The sequence below is a fragment of the Grammomys surdaster genome, unplaced genomic scaffold (assembly GCF_004785775.1).
Source record: "Grammomys surdaster isolate TR1022 unplaced genomic scaffold, NIH_TR_1.0 185, whole genome shotgun sequence".
NCBI classification, from domain to species: domain Eukaryota; kingdom Metazoa; phylum Chordata; class Mammalia; order Rodentia; family Muridae; genus Grammomys; species Grammomys surdaster.
Genome location: NW_021604630.1, coordinates 1,567,991 through 1,586,998, shown reverse-complemented (window position 1 = coordinate 1,586,998; position 19,008 = coordinate 1,567,991). Strand labels below are relative to the sequence as shown.

General features: G+C 40.4%; 1 protein-coding gene across 2 annotated transcripts in view; it reads left to right on the top strand.

The window, feature by feature from the left end:
* Adam18 (ADAM metallopeptidase domain 18) overlaps window positions 1–18,203 on the top strand; it is a 68,081-nt gene extending 49,878 nt beyond the window's left edge. The window contains exons 18-20 of one of the 2 annotated variants that reach the window (XR_003711499.1): window positions 5,356–5,426; window positions 9,642–9,799; window positions 18,067–18,203. Coding sequence is in view for 1 of the 2 variants with exons in the window: in XM_028768279.1 (XP_028624112.1) it covers window positions 5,312–5,426; window positions 9,642–9,796 (270 nt within the window). In the remaining variant the exon portion in view is untranslated. Of the gene's footprint in view, window positions 1–5,311; window positions 5,427–9,641; window positions 9,800–18,066 lie in introns of both variants that reach the window. The other variant, XM_028768279.1, reaches the window with a different exon arrangement.
* The last annotated feature ends 805 nt before the right edge of the window (window positions 18,204–19,008 follow it).

Below are 19,008 nucleotides of genomic sequence, written 5' to 3'. Positions count from 1 at the left end.
CTGAACTTACCCAGATGTATCTGCATTCACTTTTATAATTTCTAAATGTGTTAGCTTTGGATAGCATGGAAGGCTCCGCACGGAAGCGCTGTTCTCGATTTGCTTGTGTCCCTGAATTTTTGAATGTTGGCAGCATCTGTGGCTTTCTTCTGTTAGGTTTTTCTCTCAATATTTTATTCTTAATGCTTTTAATAAAGCAGAAGAGATCAATAGATATTATTAAATTTTTGTTATTCTCCTTCATTGGAGACACTTCTAAAAAAGATTATTATTTATTCAATTATTTTACCTTGACATTTTGGATTTACTAAAACTTTTTCATTTGTGTTCATTTGTATTTCGCTATATGTATCATGTTTCAAAAAAAAGCATTTTTAAAGGAAAACTAACTTATGCGACTCTAATATTGGACTTCCTTTCCTGTTCTTTGGGTTTACTTTTTTTTCTATTTCCTTATTAATACCACAATTTTATGGTTAGCGTGGCTTTTTAGTTTATCTGGATCATAAAACAGAGGTATCTATCTTATCTCTTCTTCAGCAATGAAAAGTATTGGTTGTTCCTGACCTTTTTCTTTAAATACATAATTTAGCTTGACAGATCTGTGTATCGATATCCGTGAGAGAGCTTGCTTGGGACTTGGGTTGGGTTTATGTTGATTCTATGGCTCAATTGGTAAAATCCAATATCCTTATACTGTTCCATACACGTAGACTATCACTCCATTTCTATACATTTAAATATCTTATTTAATCAAAATTTTAGTTTTCTTAACATAGATCATATTCATAAACCATTCAGTTCATAAATGAGTGAGCCACTTGTACCTGTGTGAATCCCAGATCCCTACTGTCCATTACTATAAGCAATTGACTTATGTATCTAAAGCTTGCATCAGGTGACCTTGGAGAAAATACTTTGGAGGATTTCTCCACCATGTGTGTAATAATACTGGCTTGGAGCTTTTCTATCATGGCACATGGTGTCTGGCTTGGGAACTAAGTTAAAGCTGGCCAGATAGGGTGAGTCTCTACCCGTTCTATTGTCATAGATTGTATGTAAGTTGATACTTTTCTCTTAAAACTTTGATCTAACTTATGAGAGAATAAATCTAGGCTTAATATTTTCTTTTTTGAAAATAAACATTTATATAATATTGTTACTTGATATAAAAGAATTCATAGTTTGCTTTCCTGGTCACATGCATTCTGTGGATTTTTTTCTTTTGGGGAATCAGTTTATTTCTCCTAGATCATCAATTCTTGAATGCGTTTCATATACTTATTATCCTTTGTTGCCTATGGGTCTATACTGATGGGTAGTCATCAAGTATGATTTGTTTGTTTGTTTGTTTGTTTGTGACAGGGTCCTGTCGTAGCCCAGTCTGGCCTTGAGCTTGATGTCTAGCTGAGGTTAACCTGAAGTGCCTGGTCCTCTTGTCTTAGCTTCCCAAGTGCTGGGTGACAGGTATGAGTGTCATGGCTGGAACACTTACATTAGCAGCTGGGTAGTACTTACTTTCTACCTCTGGAGAGCAACCAGGGCCAAATAGTATTGTTTTGAGAGTCTCTTGAACCAATGCCAGGGTGTTTTAAATTACAGTAACAAAAAGAAAATTAGAACATGGGCTTGATATATGTTTTCTTATTTGGGTTTCTAATGTGTCTCTTCCTGGTGTGCTTTTGTTTACAGTCACCAATAGAAGTATTAGTATATTTCTCGGTTTTTCCCTTTTAAGTTACTGAGTCTCTCTTTGCATTGTAGTAAAATTGCTATTGCATGTATCATAAACTATTTGCTACTTGTATTTCCCATTTGTCCATTTTCTTTCGCTTTGGATTGAATGCTTTTTAACTCCTTGTACTTTTCTACTTTATACAAAGGGAATTATGGACTGCAATCTTGGGATGATTACATTTTTAATTGACATTTGTTTCTATACTTTTTTCTTTTATGCCACAAACTCAAATAGAAGCTTTCTCTTTGTGCACATCTGTCTCTTCAACATTTTATAGTTTTGTATGTTCTGTGTAACCTCGACCTCTCCATTCTGTGTTTTGTTGGCTTTTGGGGACTTTGAAGTCTTGTGTATTGTAAGTGATCCTATGCATTATGTCAATTTCATTTCACAAGAGCCATGCCATCTCAAGGGAAATTTTTTATTTTCAGGACAAAGGCGTTGCCATGAGCATTGTCTCCTTTTTATGAGAGACATAGAATGCTATAACAGCACCTTGTTCAAAGTCTAGATGGAAAAGGATTTTTGAGAGATACATAGTTAGAGGTAGATACAGATTTTTACTTTCAAATAATTGATACTTTTTCTAAAGGATTGTAAGCTTCCTTCCTCCCCAGATCCTGAAAATCTCTTATACTTCCTGTTTCTTTCAGTCCTGTTAGGAAAGTAGACACTAGTTTCCTTAGAGAACATTGATTCCCCTAATGAACACTGGCTCCCTTAGTGGACACCGGCTCCCTAAGTGGACACTGGCTTTCTTTGTTTTATATTACTCAGAATATTAGATTGTTCTTCCAATTCCTTCTTTTTCTGGAGATTTGAAGTTTTGGCAACAACTATCTAGGATTGTGGGTTTTGTTCATTTTTCATATTAGAAAAGCCATCTAATGTGGTCTGAAATGCTTTCCCTTCAGAAAGAGTGTAGAACATGATGCATTTGGTATCAGTCTGCTCTAGCTGACTTTCTCAAAGTTACTAAAAATACAATAATAAAAAGTATAAGCTAATTCACAAAACACTACCAATGGTTGTATAAGACTAAATAATTTCTAAGTAATATACTAATCTTACTTTCCAAACTGTATGTTCACATACCTATTGTTAATACACCACACAGGAAACAAAAGACATGTACACACATAGATTTAAAATCTACTTTCTGGGGTGGGGGATGGAAGGGAGGTGAGGAGATGACCCAGCACATGTTGGGAGATACTTTTACTGGGAAAATAAGAAAATATCTACTCACTTCAGCTGAAGAAAGGATGGTAGGGCAGAGTCAGGATACCACCAAAGCCCAACTTGTTCAACCAATAGGTTTTATTGGGGTAAGTTACGGGAGTATGGCTGAGGGGTTACTTCTGGGGGCAGAGATGACTCAGGACAGCTACATCATCAGATCCCACCCCAGCATGGGTGATAGCTCACAATTCTGGGAACCTGGCACACACTGCTGAGTCTACAGGCAACTCAACAAGTTGAGAGTATGCTTTCCAGGTATCTCAGGTGATCTGAGTCTCTTCCAGGCAGCCTGTCTGGTCTCTGCCTCTTCTGGTCTGAAAATGTCTCTCAGGGGTCCTTAGTGCTTATATATACTCTTAAGCAAAGAGAGATCTGGTGGATGTGTTCAGTTTCAGGGACTTCCTGAAACCTTTGAATTGTTTCTTTTCTGAGCTTAAGGAGCTTGTCTGCAGTATAGAATGTTTCACCTCCTTTAAGAACATCTTGTTGCTTCACCTCCCTTTAAACTCTTAGCAAGTTTTTCACCGAAAGTAAAATGTTTGAATCTCGGAGGAAACTGCTATACAACAGTGGATAAGAATACTTTCTATACAATCATCAGGACCTGACGTCAGATTTTCAGCACCTACACAAAGCCAGTCTTACACAGCTGTAATCCCTGCAATGAAGGGTTTGGACAAGACCATTCAGGATGGCTGGCCAGCCAGCCTAGCTGAAAAATGGCAAACTCTAGATTCAGTGAGAGACCTTGTCTCAAGTGGATATAGCAGATCATGGCCCAGCAAGACACAGGATGTCTTCCTCCAGCCTTGATGTGGACAAGCACGCAACATACACATACACACACACACACACACACACACACACACACACACACACACACACTTTGTGAAATCCCAGATGGTAATTCAACCTTACTTTATTGAAATCTCTTTTGAGATATAGAAAAAAGAATTTAACAGATTTAACAGCTTTAACGAATTTTAAAAATATTAGCTTATCAGAATAAGTGTAAATGTACATGATAATTCTGTAGGATACTTTTGTAAATATAGGTGACTTTGATTGTAAATTTAAAAATATGCCAATTCTAAATATTTTATACATGCAATTATGTGAATGAGTTCAAGGTATATTATTGGCATAATTTGACAAAATGTAGGAATACATGTTGGTGGCTGTTGGACTAGGTACCAACTTGGCACAAACTAGAGTCACCTGAAAAAAAGGAATCTCAAATGAAAAAAAAAATGTTTTCGTAATGTTGGACTGTAGACAAGCCTGTAGGTCATTTTTCTTTTTTTTTTTCTAACTAGGATTTTGTCATAATAAAAATACTTTAAAAATTGTCTAAAGGGTTATTTAGGGGCTGGAGTGATGGCTCAGCAGATACAGCTTGCTGTTCTCTTGCAGAGGACCTGAGTTGAGTCTCTCAGTCACAGTTATTGACTCACAGCATCCCAAAGCTCAAACTGCAGCTGAGGGAATCTGACGCCTCTGCTTTGCATGGGTACCTTTATTCATGCGCACATACTCACACACATTAAAAATGATAAAAGTATTTGTAAAAGATGATTACTTGTGAAAATGATTGATTCATCTCTGTGAATATAAAGATCATGTGCCGGTTTGTTTTTCTTTTCTTTCTGTTTTGTGGTTGGTTGGTTGGTTGGTTGGTTGGTTGTTGGTGCCAGCTCCTTGAGTTATCTTGGAAGAGGGAGCCTCAATTGAGAAACTCTCTCCATCTGATTGTCCTATAGGCAAGTCAGCAGTGCATTTTCTTGACTAATGATTGGCATGTGGGGCCCAGCCCACTGTGGGCGGTGTCGCCGCTGTCCAGGGGGATCCTGGGTTGTATAAGACATGTCACTGAACAAGCCACAGGGTCAGGCCTGGAGGCAGTGGCCTCTGCTTCAGCTCCCACCTCTGGGTTCCAGCCTTGAGCTTCTACTGACAAGGATGAGGTGCTAACTGCAAGTGTAAGCCCGGATAAACCTTCCGCTTCCCAAGTTGCTTTTGGTCGTGGTGTTTATCACAACAATAGAAAGCACAGACGGACATGTCATAAATTTATTACATCTCATTTTTAGAAAATTATTAGAGAAGATAAAGCACTTATTAAAAACAGACAATAGGAATTAAAATATATTTTCATATTGTGATCATTATGCCCTTTGATTATGCCACCAAGGCTTTAGTTACTTTTTTCTAACACACTCCTCATATTGTATAGCTATAAAAACCTTAAAAATATTCTACATATTTCAGTCACTTATATCAGATTTTAACTACTAAGATGATTCAAAATGACTTCATATTTTTCCATTTTAGATATGTAATAACTTTGGTAATTGCCAATGCTTTCCTGACTACAGGCCTCCAGATTGTAACTTACAGTTTGGATCACCAGGGGGCAGCATCGACGATGGAAACGTTCTCAGAACTGGTCAGTAAAAATAAATTTCCAAAGCAAGTAGTTTGTTGTTCTCTGTGGTACTAATCAATAATTAATAATAATAATAATAATAATAAATTTGACATCTTGATAGAATATTTCAAAGCCCAATTACAAATAAGCTAATTTGGTACCATATTTATAATGAGTTTTCTTGGAGGCATTCAATCAACTTAATGAAGTCAACAGAAATAGAATTGTACTCTTAAGTTTTAATAAATGTCATTAAGTAAATTTTTAAAAGTCATGTATAGATTAATCCTATTAATAACAATAATTCATAGTATTAAAACTGAACTGAAATGCATCTCTGGCCGGGCAGTGGTGGCACACGCCTTTAATCCCAGCACTTGCTGAGGCAGAAGCAGGTGGATTTCTGAGTTCAAGGCCAACCTGGTCTACAGAGTGAGTTCCAGGACAGCCAGGGCTACACAGAGAAACCCTGTCTTGAAAAAACAAAAAATAAAACAAAAAACAAAAAACAAAACAACAACAAAACCAAACAGCATCTCTGGAATACACTGTTCATTCTGAATGAAACTTAGAAAAATGTACAGCAAACTATAAATGTATTCCTACCAGGAAATAAGGGTAAGTCACATTCTGAATACGTGCTCATAGTTTCTTTGTTCCTATAGTGAATAAAAGCAGTATCACAAGCTACTCGCTGGTTCAATCATGCATTCCTTCAAACATGAGCATATTACCAGATGTTTAGAGAAGGAATAACATTAAGATCCATGTTTCAGAAAGTCTATACATGCAATAACACAGAAGTTTAATAATGAAAGTGTATTACCCAGTAAGCAATGGTGTTAGCTATATTGGCCTGAAGTAGGCATATAAGGGGACAATGAGTAAATTGATTTATATATCATGTATTTGAAAAATAACGATGACTAAAACACAGTTGTGACTTAGCACATGAAGCGAAAGATTCAAGGATACTGTAAAAAATTTTATGAGAGAGTCAGGGTTAATCAGAGCATGGATACAATCTGTTTAAATGTGTGTAGTGAGAACTCATGACTGTAATCTCAACACACCAGAGTCTGAAGCAGGGGAATTGCTACAAGTTTGAGGTTTGCCTGGGCTAAAGTAAAAGACCCTAACTGTGTTAGTTAAGAGTTTCTCTTGCTGTGATCAAACACCATACTCGTCCAACTTGGGGGCTTTCTCTTTTTTTGTCCCAATAATGGTGGGTTTTCCTCTGGGACCCATGACATTTCCAGCCACCGTTTCTTGCCAAGTCAGGCATTGGAGCGCTCATGGTCCACACTGGGCAAGACGAATGCCTACTGTTCTTCCTGCGGTCATGTGCACAGCGATTTCCGGCACTGGGAACAGTCTTCAGTAGAGATAAATTGCCTAGGTGGTGACAGATTGACATTGTTACGTCCCATAATTCAATTATGTGACATCTTCAGCAATAGGGTCTCGACATCTCATTCTAGGGGTGTAACCAAGATGACCCATTATGGCCTGAAATGCTTGTTGGATCTATGAAAACTCATTGGCCAAAAACTCCAAAAGAGGTGGCCCACTCCTGATACTAGACTTTCTATTTGTTCACCTCTGGTGTCTAGTAGGGGCTTTAATTATCACATTCTTGCATAAATCCATTTAAACTCTGGTGTGTGTGCGTGTGTGCGTGTGTGCGTGTGTGCGTGTGTGTGTGTGTGTGTGTGTGTGTTTTAGGAACCTTCTACAGTGGTAATTTTCATATGACTTTCTCAAGAAATCCTTAGTGTTAGTTGTCTCTCCCTGTATCGCCCCTACCCTGCCCGCCCATCTCCCACTCTACAGTACCACTTCCTAGTCTTTTCTTCCTTTTTAACCTTTTGACCACTGTGCTTTATCTCCCCTCCTTTAAAAGAGGTCCTCCATGGCCCTTAACGAATTTCCTGACTTCTCTAGCTCTTCTAAGCCAAACACATATCTGAAGATCTAAAGCTAATATCTACAGATGAGGAAAAAAAAAGACTTGAATGTATGCTTTCTGGGTCTGGGTTACCTCCCTGGGAATGGCTGGTTCCAGTTCCATCCACTTACTGGTGAATTTCATTTTCCTTAACATCTGGATAATATTCCATTCTGTAGCTGTCCTAAATTTTCACTATCCATTCACCAGTTAATAGACATTTAGCTGTTTCCATTTGCTGGATATTATGAGTACAGCAGTAAGGAAGATGGAGGGCCAAGCGTGCTATAATAGAGAGTCCCTTGGGTATATGTCCAAGATTAGGTAGAGCTGGCTAATGGGATAGATGCATTTCTGGCTTTTTTTGAGAAACCTCACTGATTTTTATAGTGGCTGCACCATTTTGCCCTTACCCCAGCAGTGAATAAGTATTTCCTGCTACATCCACGCCAGTAGTCATCATTATTTGCAGGGGGTAGAGAGGTTGTTGTGTTTTCTTGATTTTGACAAGTATAAGATGATATCACAAAGTAGTTTTAATTTTGACAAGTATAAGATGATATCACAAAGTAGTTTTAATTTCTAGTTCCCTAATGGCTAAGGATGTTGAACATTTAAAATAAAATGTTTCCCAGCCATTTCTGCTTTGTCTTTGGAGAACTCTGGTCGGGTCTACACTCCAGTTTTTAGTTAGGCTGGATTTTCTTGATGTTCAGGGGCTTTGTTTGTTTGTTTGTGGTCCTCTATATATCCTAGATACTATCCCCCTATTTGACATATGTCTGATGTTTGACATATGTCTGATGAAGATCTTCCCATTCCGTAAGCTGCCTCTTCACTCAAATGATCACATCTTGGCTATTCAGAAGCTTCTTAGTTTCATAAGGTCCCATCTGTCAGTTATTCATCCTAACATTTACACCACAGGGCTCCTGTTCAGGAAGTCCTTTCTTGGGCCAACGAGTTCAAACCTAGTCTCCATTTTTTTTCTTCTGCCAGATTCACAGGATAAGGACTTCAGTTCTCAATACATTAGAGTCTAGTCCTTCTTTGTAGAGGGAGAGATAAGGATCTGGTCTCCTCCTTGTACTTACCTAGTTTGACGAGCACCACTTATTGAAGATTCTTCCTTTTACCCAATGTGCATTTCCTGTCTCTTTGTTGACACTCAGTTGGCTATAGCAGTGTGGGCTTGAATTTGGGTTTTCAGTTCTATTCCGTTGACCCATGTGTTTGTTTTTATACCAGTCCCGAACTATTTTACTACTATAGCTTTGTAGCATAAATTGAAATCTGGGATTGTAATAACCTTCAGCAGATGCTTTTATTGTTTAATATTATTTTGGCTTTCCTGTGTCTTTTGTGTTTCCCTGTGAATTTTAAGATTTTTTTTTCCAGTTTCTGTGAAGGATTGCACTGGGATTGTGATGTGGACCACGTTGATATGTAGATGTCTTTTGGTAGGTTGTCCATTTTCACAATATTGATCCTACCAATCCATGAGCATAGGTGGTTTTTTTCTTCTAAGATCTCCTTTCACTGCCTTGGTTGTATTGACTTCAAGATAGCTAGCATCTGCACACAGACGTGGTGTAGGCGCAAAAAGGAGTTTTTGTATGCATAAAATGTTAATGCTACACGAAAAGACACAGCTTTACAAAAAATGTGTTCATCCATGGGGAGAGGCTTTTATTTAGCAAGGCAGTGGATAAAAGTTTTATAACCAAATTTCTCTTGGATTTTCGCTTAGGCTTTATTAACAGTGAATTCTTAAATGTTTAAATGAGTATTACTATTAAATTATATAAAATAATAATTTGAATCAGGTTGAGCAGACCTGCTTCTTCCAGAATGTGTGGCTCTGTGAGGGAAACCTTCAGTGTCCTCTGTTTTTGCAGTGTTTGAAATATGCAGCCATTGTCATTGTCCACAGATGCTCTGCTGTGGACACGGGAAGCCTTTCCTCCTTTCTAGAAGAGCTTAGAGCCCTGGGATGTGGGTAGGTTGGTCAGTGGTATCTTTTGAATTATTGGTGTTACCAGTGAACCGCATGAAGTGAACTTCATTCTAAGCAAGTATACAGCATCAGAATATTTAAATAAACATACAGAAAACATCATGGGGGAGAAAACACCCTATGGAAAATGTACCATGAGATTTTTGAAGTGTTCTCTTACTTTCCCCAAGATAATTGATTGCAGTTTGCCAAAGTTCTAGCCACATTACACACACGTGAGATTAAAGTGATTCAGATCAACCCGTCCTTTCTGGCGTTTCCTTTCCAGATATGGCTTTTGCTACAAAGCGCCTGAGTAAGCATGAGGACAGCTGGGTGATCCTGGGCTTCTTCATCTTTCTGCCTTTCATCATAACTTTCCTTGTTGGGATCATGAAGAGAAACGAAAGGAAAATCGTGCCTCAGAGAGATCACAAAATATGAGGGGTAAATATCACCCGGAGTTATCTTACTGGGTTAACGGAGCTGAGCCATTAGTAGCTTTGTAAGCCCATACTTATGATGTCTAACGTTTTATCATTCCCTGTCTCTGCACTTGGGTGCCCTGGATCTTCTCCTAGTTGAGTTCCACACTTCACTGGGTACTTAATTTTCCCAGTGAGAGTAAAATCTGGGCGTTGCTATAACTTTTCCTCTTCTCTGTGTCTAACTCATGCCATGGAGCTGAACTTCAAGAAAAAACTGCCTTTCCTAGTGTAGGCATAATATTGAAAGTAGTCTATTAATAATGTTTTAATTTCTATTTCATATTTCATATTTGCCTCAATTGCTACCAAAGCCTTGTTTCTGAAATTACAAGCTGTTCTCTGTATCTATGCATGCTTTTCTGGTTTGTGCTTCTCTCTGGACAACTAGGCATTTCGCTCACAGATGGTAAGAAATTCTGATATGCCCAAGTGCAGTGCCCTGTCTTAAGCCTTTTAACCGTGGCCATCTGGAAGAGACCAGAAAAAGAAGCCAAAATGGAGTCTTCACAAGCGTAGTCCCGGGTTCCTAAACTTCTAGAGTTAGGAACACCATAACCTGATAACACAGAGCTGTTAGCCTGCGACTCACTGGCTGGACCCTTTGACCAAACTGCCCATATTAGATGACCCTGATTTCCATGGCTTGCAATGGCAGAGATTGTGCAGTTGGTAATTATATACACAGCCATCTAAGCTAACCTCCCAGAACTGCCACGGGCCAATTTTAAACGCGTACTCCTTTGCACATTATACATGCAAACAAAGAAACTTACCCTGACTGTAAAGGACACCCAAATAGAGATACCATACTCCTATAGTCCATGGTACCTCACTACAGACAGCAGTTGCTGTCCAAGCTTCTCCCTTGTTTTCTCTAAGCCAGCTCTCCTGCCATGTTCTAAAGGATGAAATCACTAACTGTTGGTCCATTCCCTATTGCCATTCTTACTTTTCTACCATATTCTTATAACTAGAGCACATTTGAATACCGCATATAGCAAATGACAGTGGGCTGCAGGGATCTCCATACTTATGAAAACTCCTCAATGGGATGTCAGCTACAGTTTCTGATCTTTTATTGATGACTTTCCTCCATAATAACTTAATACCATAGTATGTACAGTTTATAAAGAATGAGAGTTGGATCAGCACATGGTTCTGGAAGCTGGGAGGTTAATGTTTGAGAGGCTACATCAGGTTAGGTCCTTTTTTATGGGTATATTTTCTGAAAAGTCTTGGTAAAGTGAAAGGCACATCTAAAAGACACACCAAGCTGGCTTTCATAAAAGACCAGTTCTCAGGATAGCTTAGCACCTTTACTAATTCATGGAGCTGTGAGAGGGTTGGTCCATTCACAACCTAACACCCTTCAAAGGTTCTACCTTGTTCCTCTTCTTAATACTTCACAAGGAGGGTTATATTTTGACATGTATTGTGGTGGGGGCAAATAATCTATTAGATTTGCAAATATGGTATCCACTTTGAAGTGTGGTTTCCTTTGGAAGCTATTAATGATCCATTTTATCAAGATATTTTCAGTGGTACACATGTTGTATCTATATTGCTTATCTAGAAGTGAGTCACTCTAGAAGAAGAGAAGAAGAGCAAGAAAAAAAGGAGGAAGAGGAGGAGGAAGAGGAAGAAGAGGAGGAGAAGGAGAAAAAGAAGAAGAAAAAGAAGGAGGAGGAAGAGGAGAAGGAGGAAAAGGAGTGGGGAGGAGGAGGAGGAAGAGGAGGAGGAAGAAAAGGAGTGGGGAGGAGGACGAGGAGGAGGAGTAGTAATTCTTTATGGAGAAAAAGGAAAAACCGACTCAAAGGAAATGCTTGATATTAGATGCTATTGAGAGAATTGTTTATCCTACAAATAACATACTCAGGTCCCTACATAGTTAATTAGCAGAGGAAAAAAGCATTTTTTTCTTACAGAAATATATTCATTTTCCTTATGTTTGGGCACTTTTGTTTGGATGCTTAGTTTCAGCTCTTGGTGAAGTTTAATAGGTTGTGGAGTCATTCAGAGGTTATTCCTGGCTTGGAAAAGTAGAATTGGGCCTTGAAAGTTATAAGCAAGCCCTGGGTCCCACCTACTCAACTCAGTGCTTGCTGATCAGCTCTCACAGTATGACTGGCCTCTCTGTGCCCCTGCCAGCATGGACCAAGCAATTCCTGCTGCCATGCCTTCTCTGCCACAGCGGACTGAATTCCCCTGAAACCATGAGCCCAGATCTTGTTTTCCACAACACTGAATATATATTACTTTAGGATACATAAAAACGAATGATCTAAGTGTACATGTTTCAGGCCCACTGGGAGATTTTAAAAACCTTGCTTGGTTAAGGAAATTGCAAGTATGCTTAGAGTGCTGGCTGTGGCATAGTTGTTACCAGTTGCCTTTAGCCATGCTGATGCCAAACGTAAAGGGGAAAGTCGAACAGAAGGATCTGAAAACTTGTAGTTTCTGAGCACAAGAATACTTAACGCCTCAAGCACGGCCCCCGTGCAGACACAGCCATTGTTATAGGTGACCATATCAGTAGCCATAGACACAGATTAAAAGTTGCTGTTTCCCGGTGCCAGCATGGTTTTCTGTTTCTTGCCCTTCCTTAAGTGACTCTCAGCTTTCATGAATTCTTGGCTGAAAAAAAAAAACTTAGAAATAGATACAGAAAGTAATTTTACTAGATTTTGAGGGGAAGAATAGCAAAGTGGGAGAGCTATAAACCTCAGCAGTTGCCCAGAATAGGAGCATGGAGGAGTTGGAGAGGAGAGAAGCCACACCCCTTACTACAGAGCTAGTAAATAAAAATTGGCCGACCTTAAAAATCAATCATCAATCAATCAATATATTTGTACGGACTAGGGAAAATATTGTCAATAGATGCAAGGTGAGAATATGATAGAATCGACACATTTATCTTGTATAGTTATACAACATCTTGTATAGTTATACACGATCTTGTAATTCCTCATCTGTCCTAATCATGAACTTTTTTTTTCATCAGATTCATTCTCCTTCATGGTTGCTTTTTCCCCAGACCCCAGTTCTCCTGCATCCCACAGGTGCCTTTTGAGCACCGTCTTTTCCTTCTAAGTCCCTGCCTTAGATGACCTCACCATAGTTTCCCCCTTGGGCTGCCTTTTATATTCTCGGTTCAGATTCCAGGGACTCATAAATCAAGCAACCACAAACACATTTAATCTGAAGCAAGCGATGCATTGCTTGGATGCCGAATGAACTTGTGAGTCTGAAGATGCAGGTCCAGCATCATTTCGCGAAGGAAAACGGGACTGGGTATTTCCCATGTCAAGTGGTCAGAACTGACAGGAAGAGGGCAAGCACACTGTACACCCAAGTCAAATATCTGGTCACATCATGTGCATGTCCTCCCAGCACTGAGAATCAGAACACCAAGTGTGCGTTAGTCTGTGTTGGCTCCGTGTGGTTTTTCTTATAGTAATAGAAAGAGGAGTGCATCTTCTTTTCAAACGTGGGTTTGTGTCGAGCAGTGGTCCTTAACCTTCCTAAATGCCATGACCCTTTAACACAAGTTCCTCATGTTGTGGTGACCCTACCACCACCACCAAATTATTTTTGATGTTACTTCATAACTGTTATTTTGCTGCCTGTTATAATCCTAATGTAAATGTTCAATATGCCGGATATCTGATATGGAACCCCCGTGAAAGGGGTCATGACCCACAGATTGAGAACTGCTGCTGTAAAGAGAAGGGGATGGACTGCCCATCCTGGATGTGGTGGGTGAGTGCCTCTGTTCCAGAATACAATGCACAGATGAGGGTTTCAGACAGCGCCACCAACGGCAGTCTCGGTGTTCCTTTGCTGACTGGAAGGCTGGAAGTGTCCTCAGACACAGGCCTTCCCAGAGTCACGTGGTTGCAGTTACCTGAAGGCAGCCTGTGACAGTTTGATTTTGTCTGTCTCAGTACCATGCTTATTGTAAGGCATTGAGATCGTTATGGAAACCTAATACAATGGAAATGGCCATGGATCGCAGATCATTTCTAGGACAAATAAACAAAATACTCTCTGTGGTACAGTCTGAACCCCTCAACTGTGTTATGTTCTCCAAGTCACAAGCACAGACCACCTAGAGACTTCACTTCTATAGTGTCTGGTACAGACACAGTAGTTGGCTCTGTGATTCTCAGCATCCTTGCTAAGATGAGATCCAGCAGAAAACTGAACATTTCCACACTTTCCAATGCACTCCTTGTGAGACCACGAGGGGGCTGATCTGTCAAGCCCCCGTCAGGCAGTTATACCCTGGGCTATTCTCCCTCTAAGTGGAGAAGCATGGGGTAATGACATCACAGCAAGTGAGGGTTACATTGGGAGAAAGCCAACAAGAAGAGAGTGTTTCCTGAACTATTAATCCACGGGCAGAAAGGGGCTGAGTTAGTGTCTTGGCTATTCTGATACAGGAAGTGTTAGTAGAAACCCTGAAATTTTTGTGGTTTGTATCAATTTGGCAGCAACAGAAATTGTTCTTGGCCTGAAGGGCAAACATAACATTTAGCAGTGGGCTCTAAAGTTGATTGTAATTGCATACAGGTCTATCCTTTTTAGCCCAAACTTCATGTAGAACATTCTGTGGGGTTCCTTCTCTGTCCCTGATGTAGAGAGAGAAAGACTTTTTGTAGTCAGTGTGGTTACAGGCTGGCAAGTTGCGGAGCCTGCTGCAGTAAGCCTCCTCAACGCCAGGAAGACAGAGGTGGTTTCAGGCCATTCTGATGAAAGATTAGAAAGCAGGGCTGGAGATAAGGGTCCATGCCACTTTTACAGAAGACACAAGGTTAGATTCCGATGACCTGCATCACGTGACTCACAACTGCCAATCACTCCAGCTCCGGGAAACTTGATGTTTCTGGTTTCTGTGGTCACCTGCACTCAGGTACACATACCTAAACATGCACACACATGCATAGACATGCATACTCACAGACACACACATACATATGCTTGCATACACATGTGCACTTGAAAAAAAATTTAATAAATATATATCCTTTAAAAAATTAGACAGGGGAGATGGTCCTCTCCAGATGAGCCCAGAATCCAGGCTTCCCGCCCCGAGAGTCCAACACAGAATCGAGTCATACTGCAGTCGTAAATGAGGTCTGGAGAAGTCCAGGCTCAAAGGCTAAGTGACCTGGATCCCTACCTCATTGTTTACAGACAGCCAGGCATCCCTTGTACATTTAAGAAGGGCTGTTGATAACAGTTACAGAGAAAGTATCACACAGGGAACGGGGTCATAACATGTGCTGCTTTTCGAGGCTGCTTTTCCAAAAGCCTCCAGTTGGCCAAGTTTCCACTCTTTCACACGTCATAGAAATCCTGCCCATGCCCTCTCTGAAACCACATATGGTTCTGGAGCAACCAGTTCCCTGTGAGTCACCCCTCCCTGACCCAGGGGTTATGTGTGTTAATCTGAAGAGCCATAGGAAGATGTCACACATCATGAAATACACATCCTACACTTCCAAGAGGTTCCTGGCCACCTAGTAGTTCCCTGAGAGGTTTGGAAGAAGTGAGTCCCCTCCTGTCGTCATGGTGAAATCACCCTTCATACATCTTTTGTTGATCAACTTTAGCAACTGAAAATGTCCAACTGCAATTTTTGAATTGGCCACAAGATGCCACCATACATTTATCGTAACAAAAAGACCTGGCAGGGTCCCATTCCTGGATAGATCTGAATCCCAAGTTTTACCAAATGCATCCCTAGACATTTGCCAAAGCATCTCTTCTGTTTTCTACTTAAGGCTAAGAGATACTATATTTTATCTCTTATACGTAGACATTGCATACACACGTCAAAGTATGGATGGACAAGTTATCCAGCAAAGTTACAAAGTACAAAGTTGAAATTTTTAATTTTATTATTAAATATGTATATGAGGGTATTCATGTATGTGTGTGTATCTATATATGTGCCTATGTGTATCTGTATAAGTGCCTGTGTGTGTCTGTGTATGTATGTATGTTCCTATTGCTATGATAAGGCAACTTCACTATAAGCAACTTGGGAAGGAAAGGATTTGTTTCTGCTTAACAGTTCCATATCACACAGTCCATCCTTGAGGGAGGTCAGGGAAGGAACCTGGAGGCAGGAACTGAAGCAGAGGCCGTGGACTGGGCCGTGCACTATCAGTCACTAATGTAGAAAATGTACCACAGGCTTGTCCAGAGGCTAATTTGGTGGAAGCATTTTCTCAGTTGACATTTCCATTAGCGTGTGTCAAGTTGACATAAAACTAGACAGCACAGTACATGTGAATGGGTTTCTGTGCAAGTGAGTGTGTGCGTCTCTGTGAGTTTATATGAGTGTGCTTGCGTGTGTATGTGAGAGTGTGTGTGTGTGTTTGTGTGTCTAGCTGTGTGTTTGAGTGTCTGTGTGTGTGAGTTTGTGTGAGTGTGTGTGAGTTCGTGTGTGTATGAGTGTGTATGAGTGTGTGTGTGTTTGAGTGTCTGTGTGTGTGTTTGTGTGAGTGTGTGTGAGTTTGTGTGAATATGCATGAGTGTGTATGTAAGAGAGTGTATATGTGTGAGTGTGTGTGTGTGTGTGTGGGTATCTGTGTGTGAGAGAAAGTTTGTATGACTTGTGTGTGTGTGTGTGTGTGTGTGTGTGTGTAGGCTGAGGTCTGTATCAAATACCTTCTTCTACTGTTCTCCATCTTATTTTCTCAGAGAAGCTTTCTCACAGAACTTGGGTCTTGTGATTTGCTTAGGCCGGCTGGCCACTATATCCCAGTAATCTTCCTGTCTACACCTCCTGGTACTGAGATTGCAGGTGTTCCTACCATACCTATCTGCCTTTGTATGTGGGTGCTGGGGGTCCGGCTCACCTCCCTGTGCTTGCACTACAAGTATGTGACTCACTGAACCATGGCCACAGCCCCATTTTTAAGGTGGCAAGTCCCACAGCATGTGGTACACCCAGCATGTGCCCAAGCCCCCATTGCACATTCCTAGCTGCAGGACCCGTGGACCTCAGTTGATGCGGTCCCTTGGCAAGCTTGTCTTCTGTTCCTTTGCTTTTTATGTGCCAACCATCCCGATGCTGTAAGTGGCACCTCACTGTCTCCATTTCCATTTCCCTGATGCTGAGTCTTTTCTTGATTAGAAGGGCCACTGGGAGGCAGGAGCTGCTGTTTACCCACACAGTGCAAAGCAACTGACAGACACAGCTGAACTGTAACTCGAGAGCAGCGAGCAGCAAAGACAGTCAACTCTATACTTTGGACACTTTATCACAGCAAAGTGTGCTCTCTGGAAATGAGCAATTAAAAACTCGAAACTGTCATCAGAACTCAAATTATCAACCTGAATAGTAGCCACTGAATGGAAGGTCTTTCCTTGCTAGACTCTGTCCATTGGTCCTCAACCTTCCTAATACTGTGACCGTTTTAATACAGTTCCTCTTGTTATGATGATCCCTTATCATAAGTTATTTTTGTTACTACTTCATAAATGAAAATTTTCTACTTTTGTGAATTATTATATATATATATATATATATATATATATATATATATATATATGTATATGTATATATACATATATGTATGTGTGTGTGTGTGTTTTCTGATGGTCTTAGGTGACCCCTGTGAAGGAGATGCTTGATTCCCCAAAGGAGTCATGACCTACAGGCTGAGGATCACTGGTCTTCTCACTTGTGAACTCTATATTAACACACACACACACACACACACACACACACACACAGAGAGAGAGAGAGAGAGAGAGAGAGAGAGAGAGAGCATAATATTTCACTTAGTTTCCTTAAACCATGACTTTTCCCCTAAGAAAGTAAAGTGTGTTAAATTGAGGGGATCAGGAGGTCCATGCCTATAGCCCCAGGATTTAGATGGGGCAGAAGCAAGAAGGTGGGGCTTCATAAAATCTACCAGTCTTCAAAACAAACAAAAGGAAGAAAGAAAAGATTCAAAATTAGAAAAAGAAATGTGTCCTTGTCATCTCTTGGCCATAACCTGTTTGCTCATAATGTAGATTATAATAAATTCTAAATAAAAATATACATGCTATCTCTCTTTTGCATTCTTAGACAGTTCCCTAGAATTGAGCTAGTTTGTCATGGGTTAATTTCTAATGTTTGCGAATCTGGAAGTAACATTAGGTGGAAACCCATCATCAGGTCTGGCCCCTGACCCAGTTGTGAATCTCTTTCCCCCTTTGTTACAGCAATTCATTGCACCAGAAATCGGCCGAGGAGGTTAGCAGCGGACGGATCAAAGGAGGAAGTGTGTGTTCCAATCTCTCTGTTCTCCCTGGATACGCTTTAAATCTCAGACTTTTGGAAAATAAAACTGACATACGCATCAGAGAGGCTTTTATGTGTCTCTTCCAAGGCCGTGGATGGCAGGTGACAAGGAGTGGGTCAGGGTGACTGGGGACACATTCAAAGTCCTCCCTACTGGAAACTCCTAGAGCCACAGATCAGGGCCAGGACAGTTTAATATATTTAAGAAAGGCAAAGCTGGGGCAAGAGTCAGGAATGAAAACCAATTAGAGTTTGTACTATAGAAAGATAGATAAGGCACAGGTTGAGTTTAAAAGGTGGCCATGGGTTCAAAGGTAATAACCCTTTAGTGGAATCTGCCAGAAAAGGGGAATGGCTGGCTGGCACCAGAGCAGCAAGAGCAAGGGAGGGCATGTGACTGCCCAGCAGACAAGTTCAGGGGCAACGGTGTTGGTTGCATTACAGGCATCATGGGATCTCACTTACAATGGAAAGCACCACCCAACCACAACTACCCAACCCAAGTCAGAACAAGTGAGTTACATTAGCAGATGTCTACTCAATACAGAAATACGCTCATTTCGAAACATTTCCAGAAAGATCACTGTAGACTCAGATAGCATCAAAGATAAGTTCTAACCAACATCAAAGGGGAAGTTGATACCAATTCTACAAAAAATTCTTCCAGGAAACTAAGATCATTATGCCTGTCCCCTCCCCCACCCCGTCCCAGTAACAAGCAGCATCTCGTGGTAAACAAAAATTCTCTGCAGAATTTTTGCTAACAAAGCTTTGGCAAAGAAAAAAAATCTCAGGTCCCACAAACACCAAATCCAGGTTGCCATAACTCAGATAGACCTGGCTTAACTCCACAGGGCAGTTAG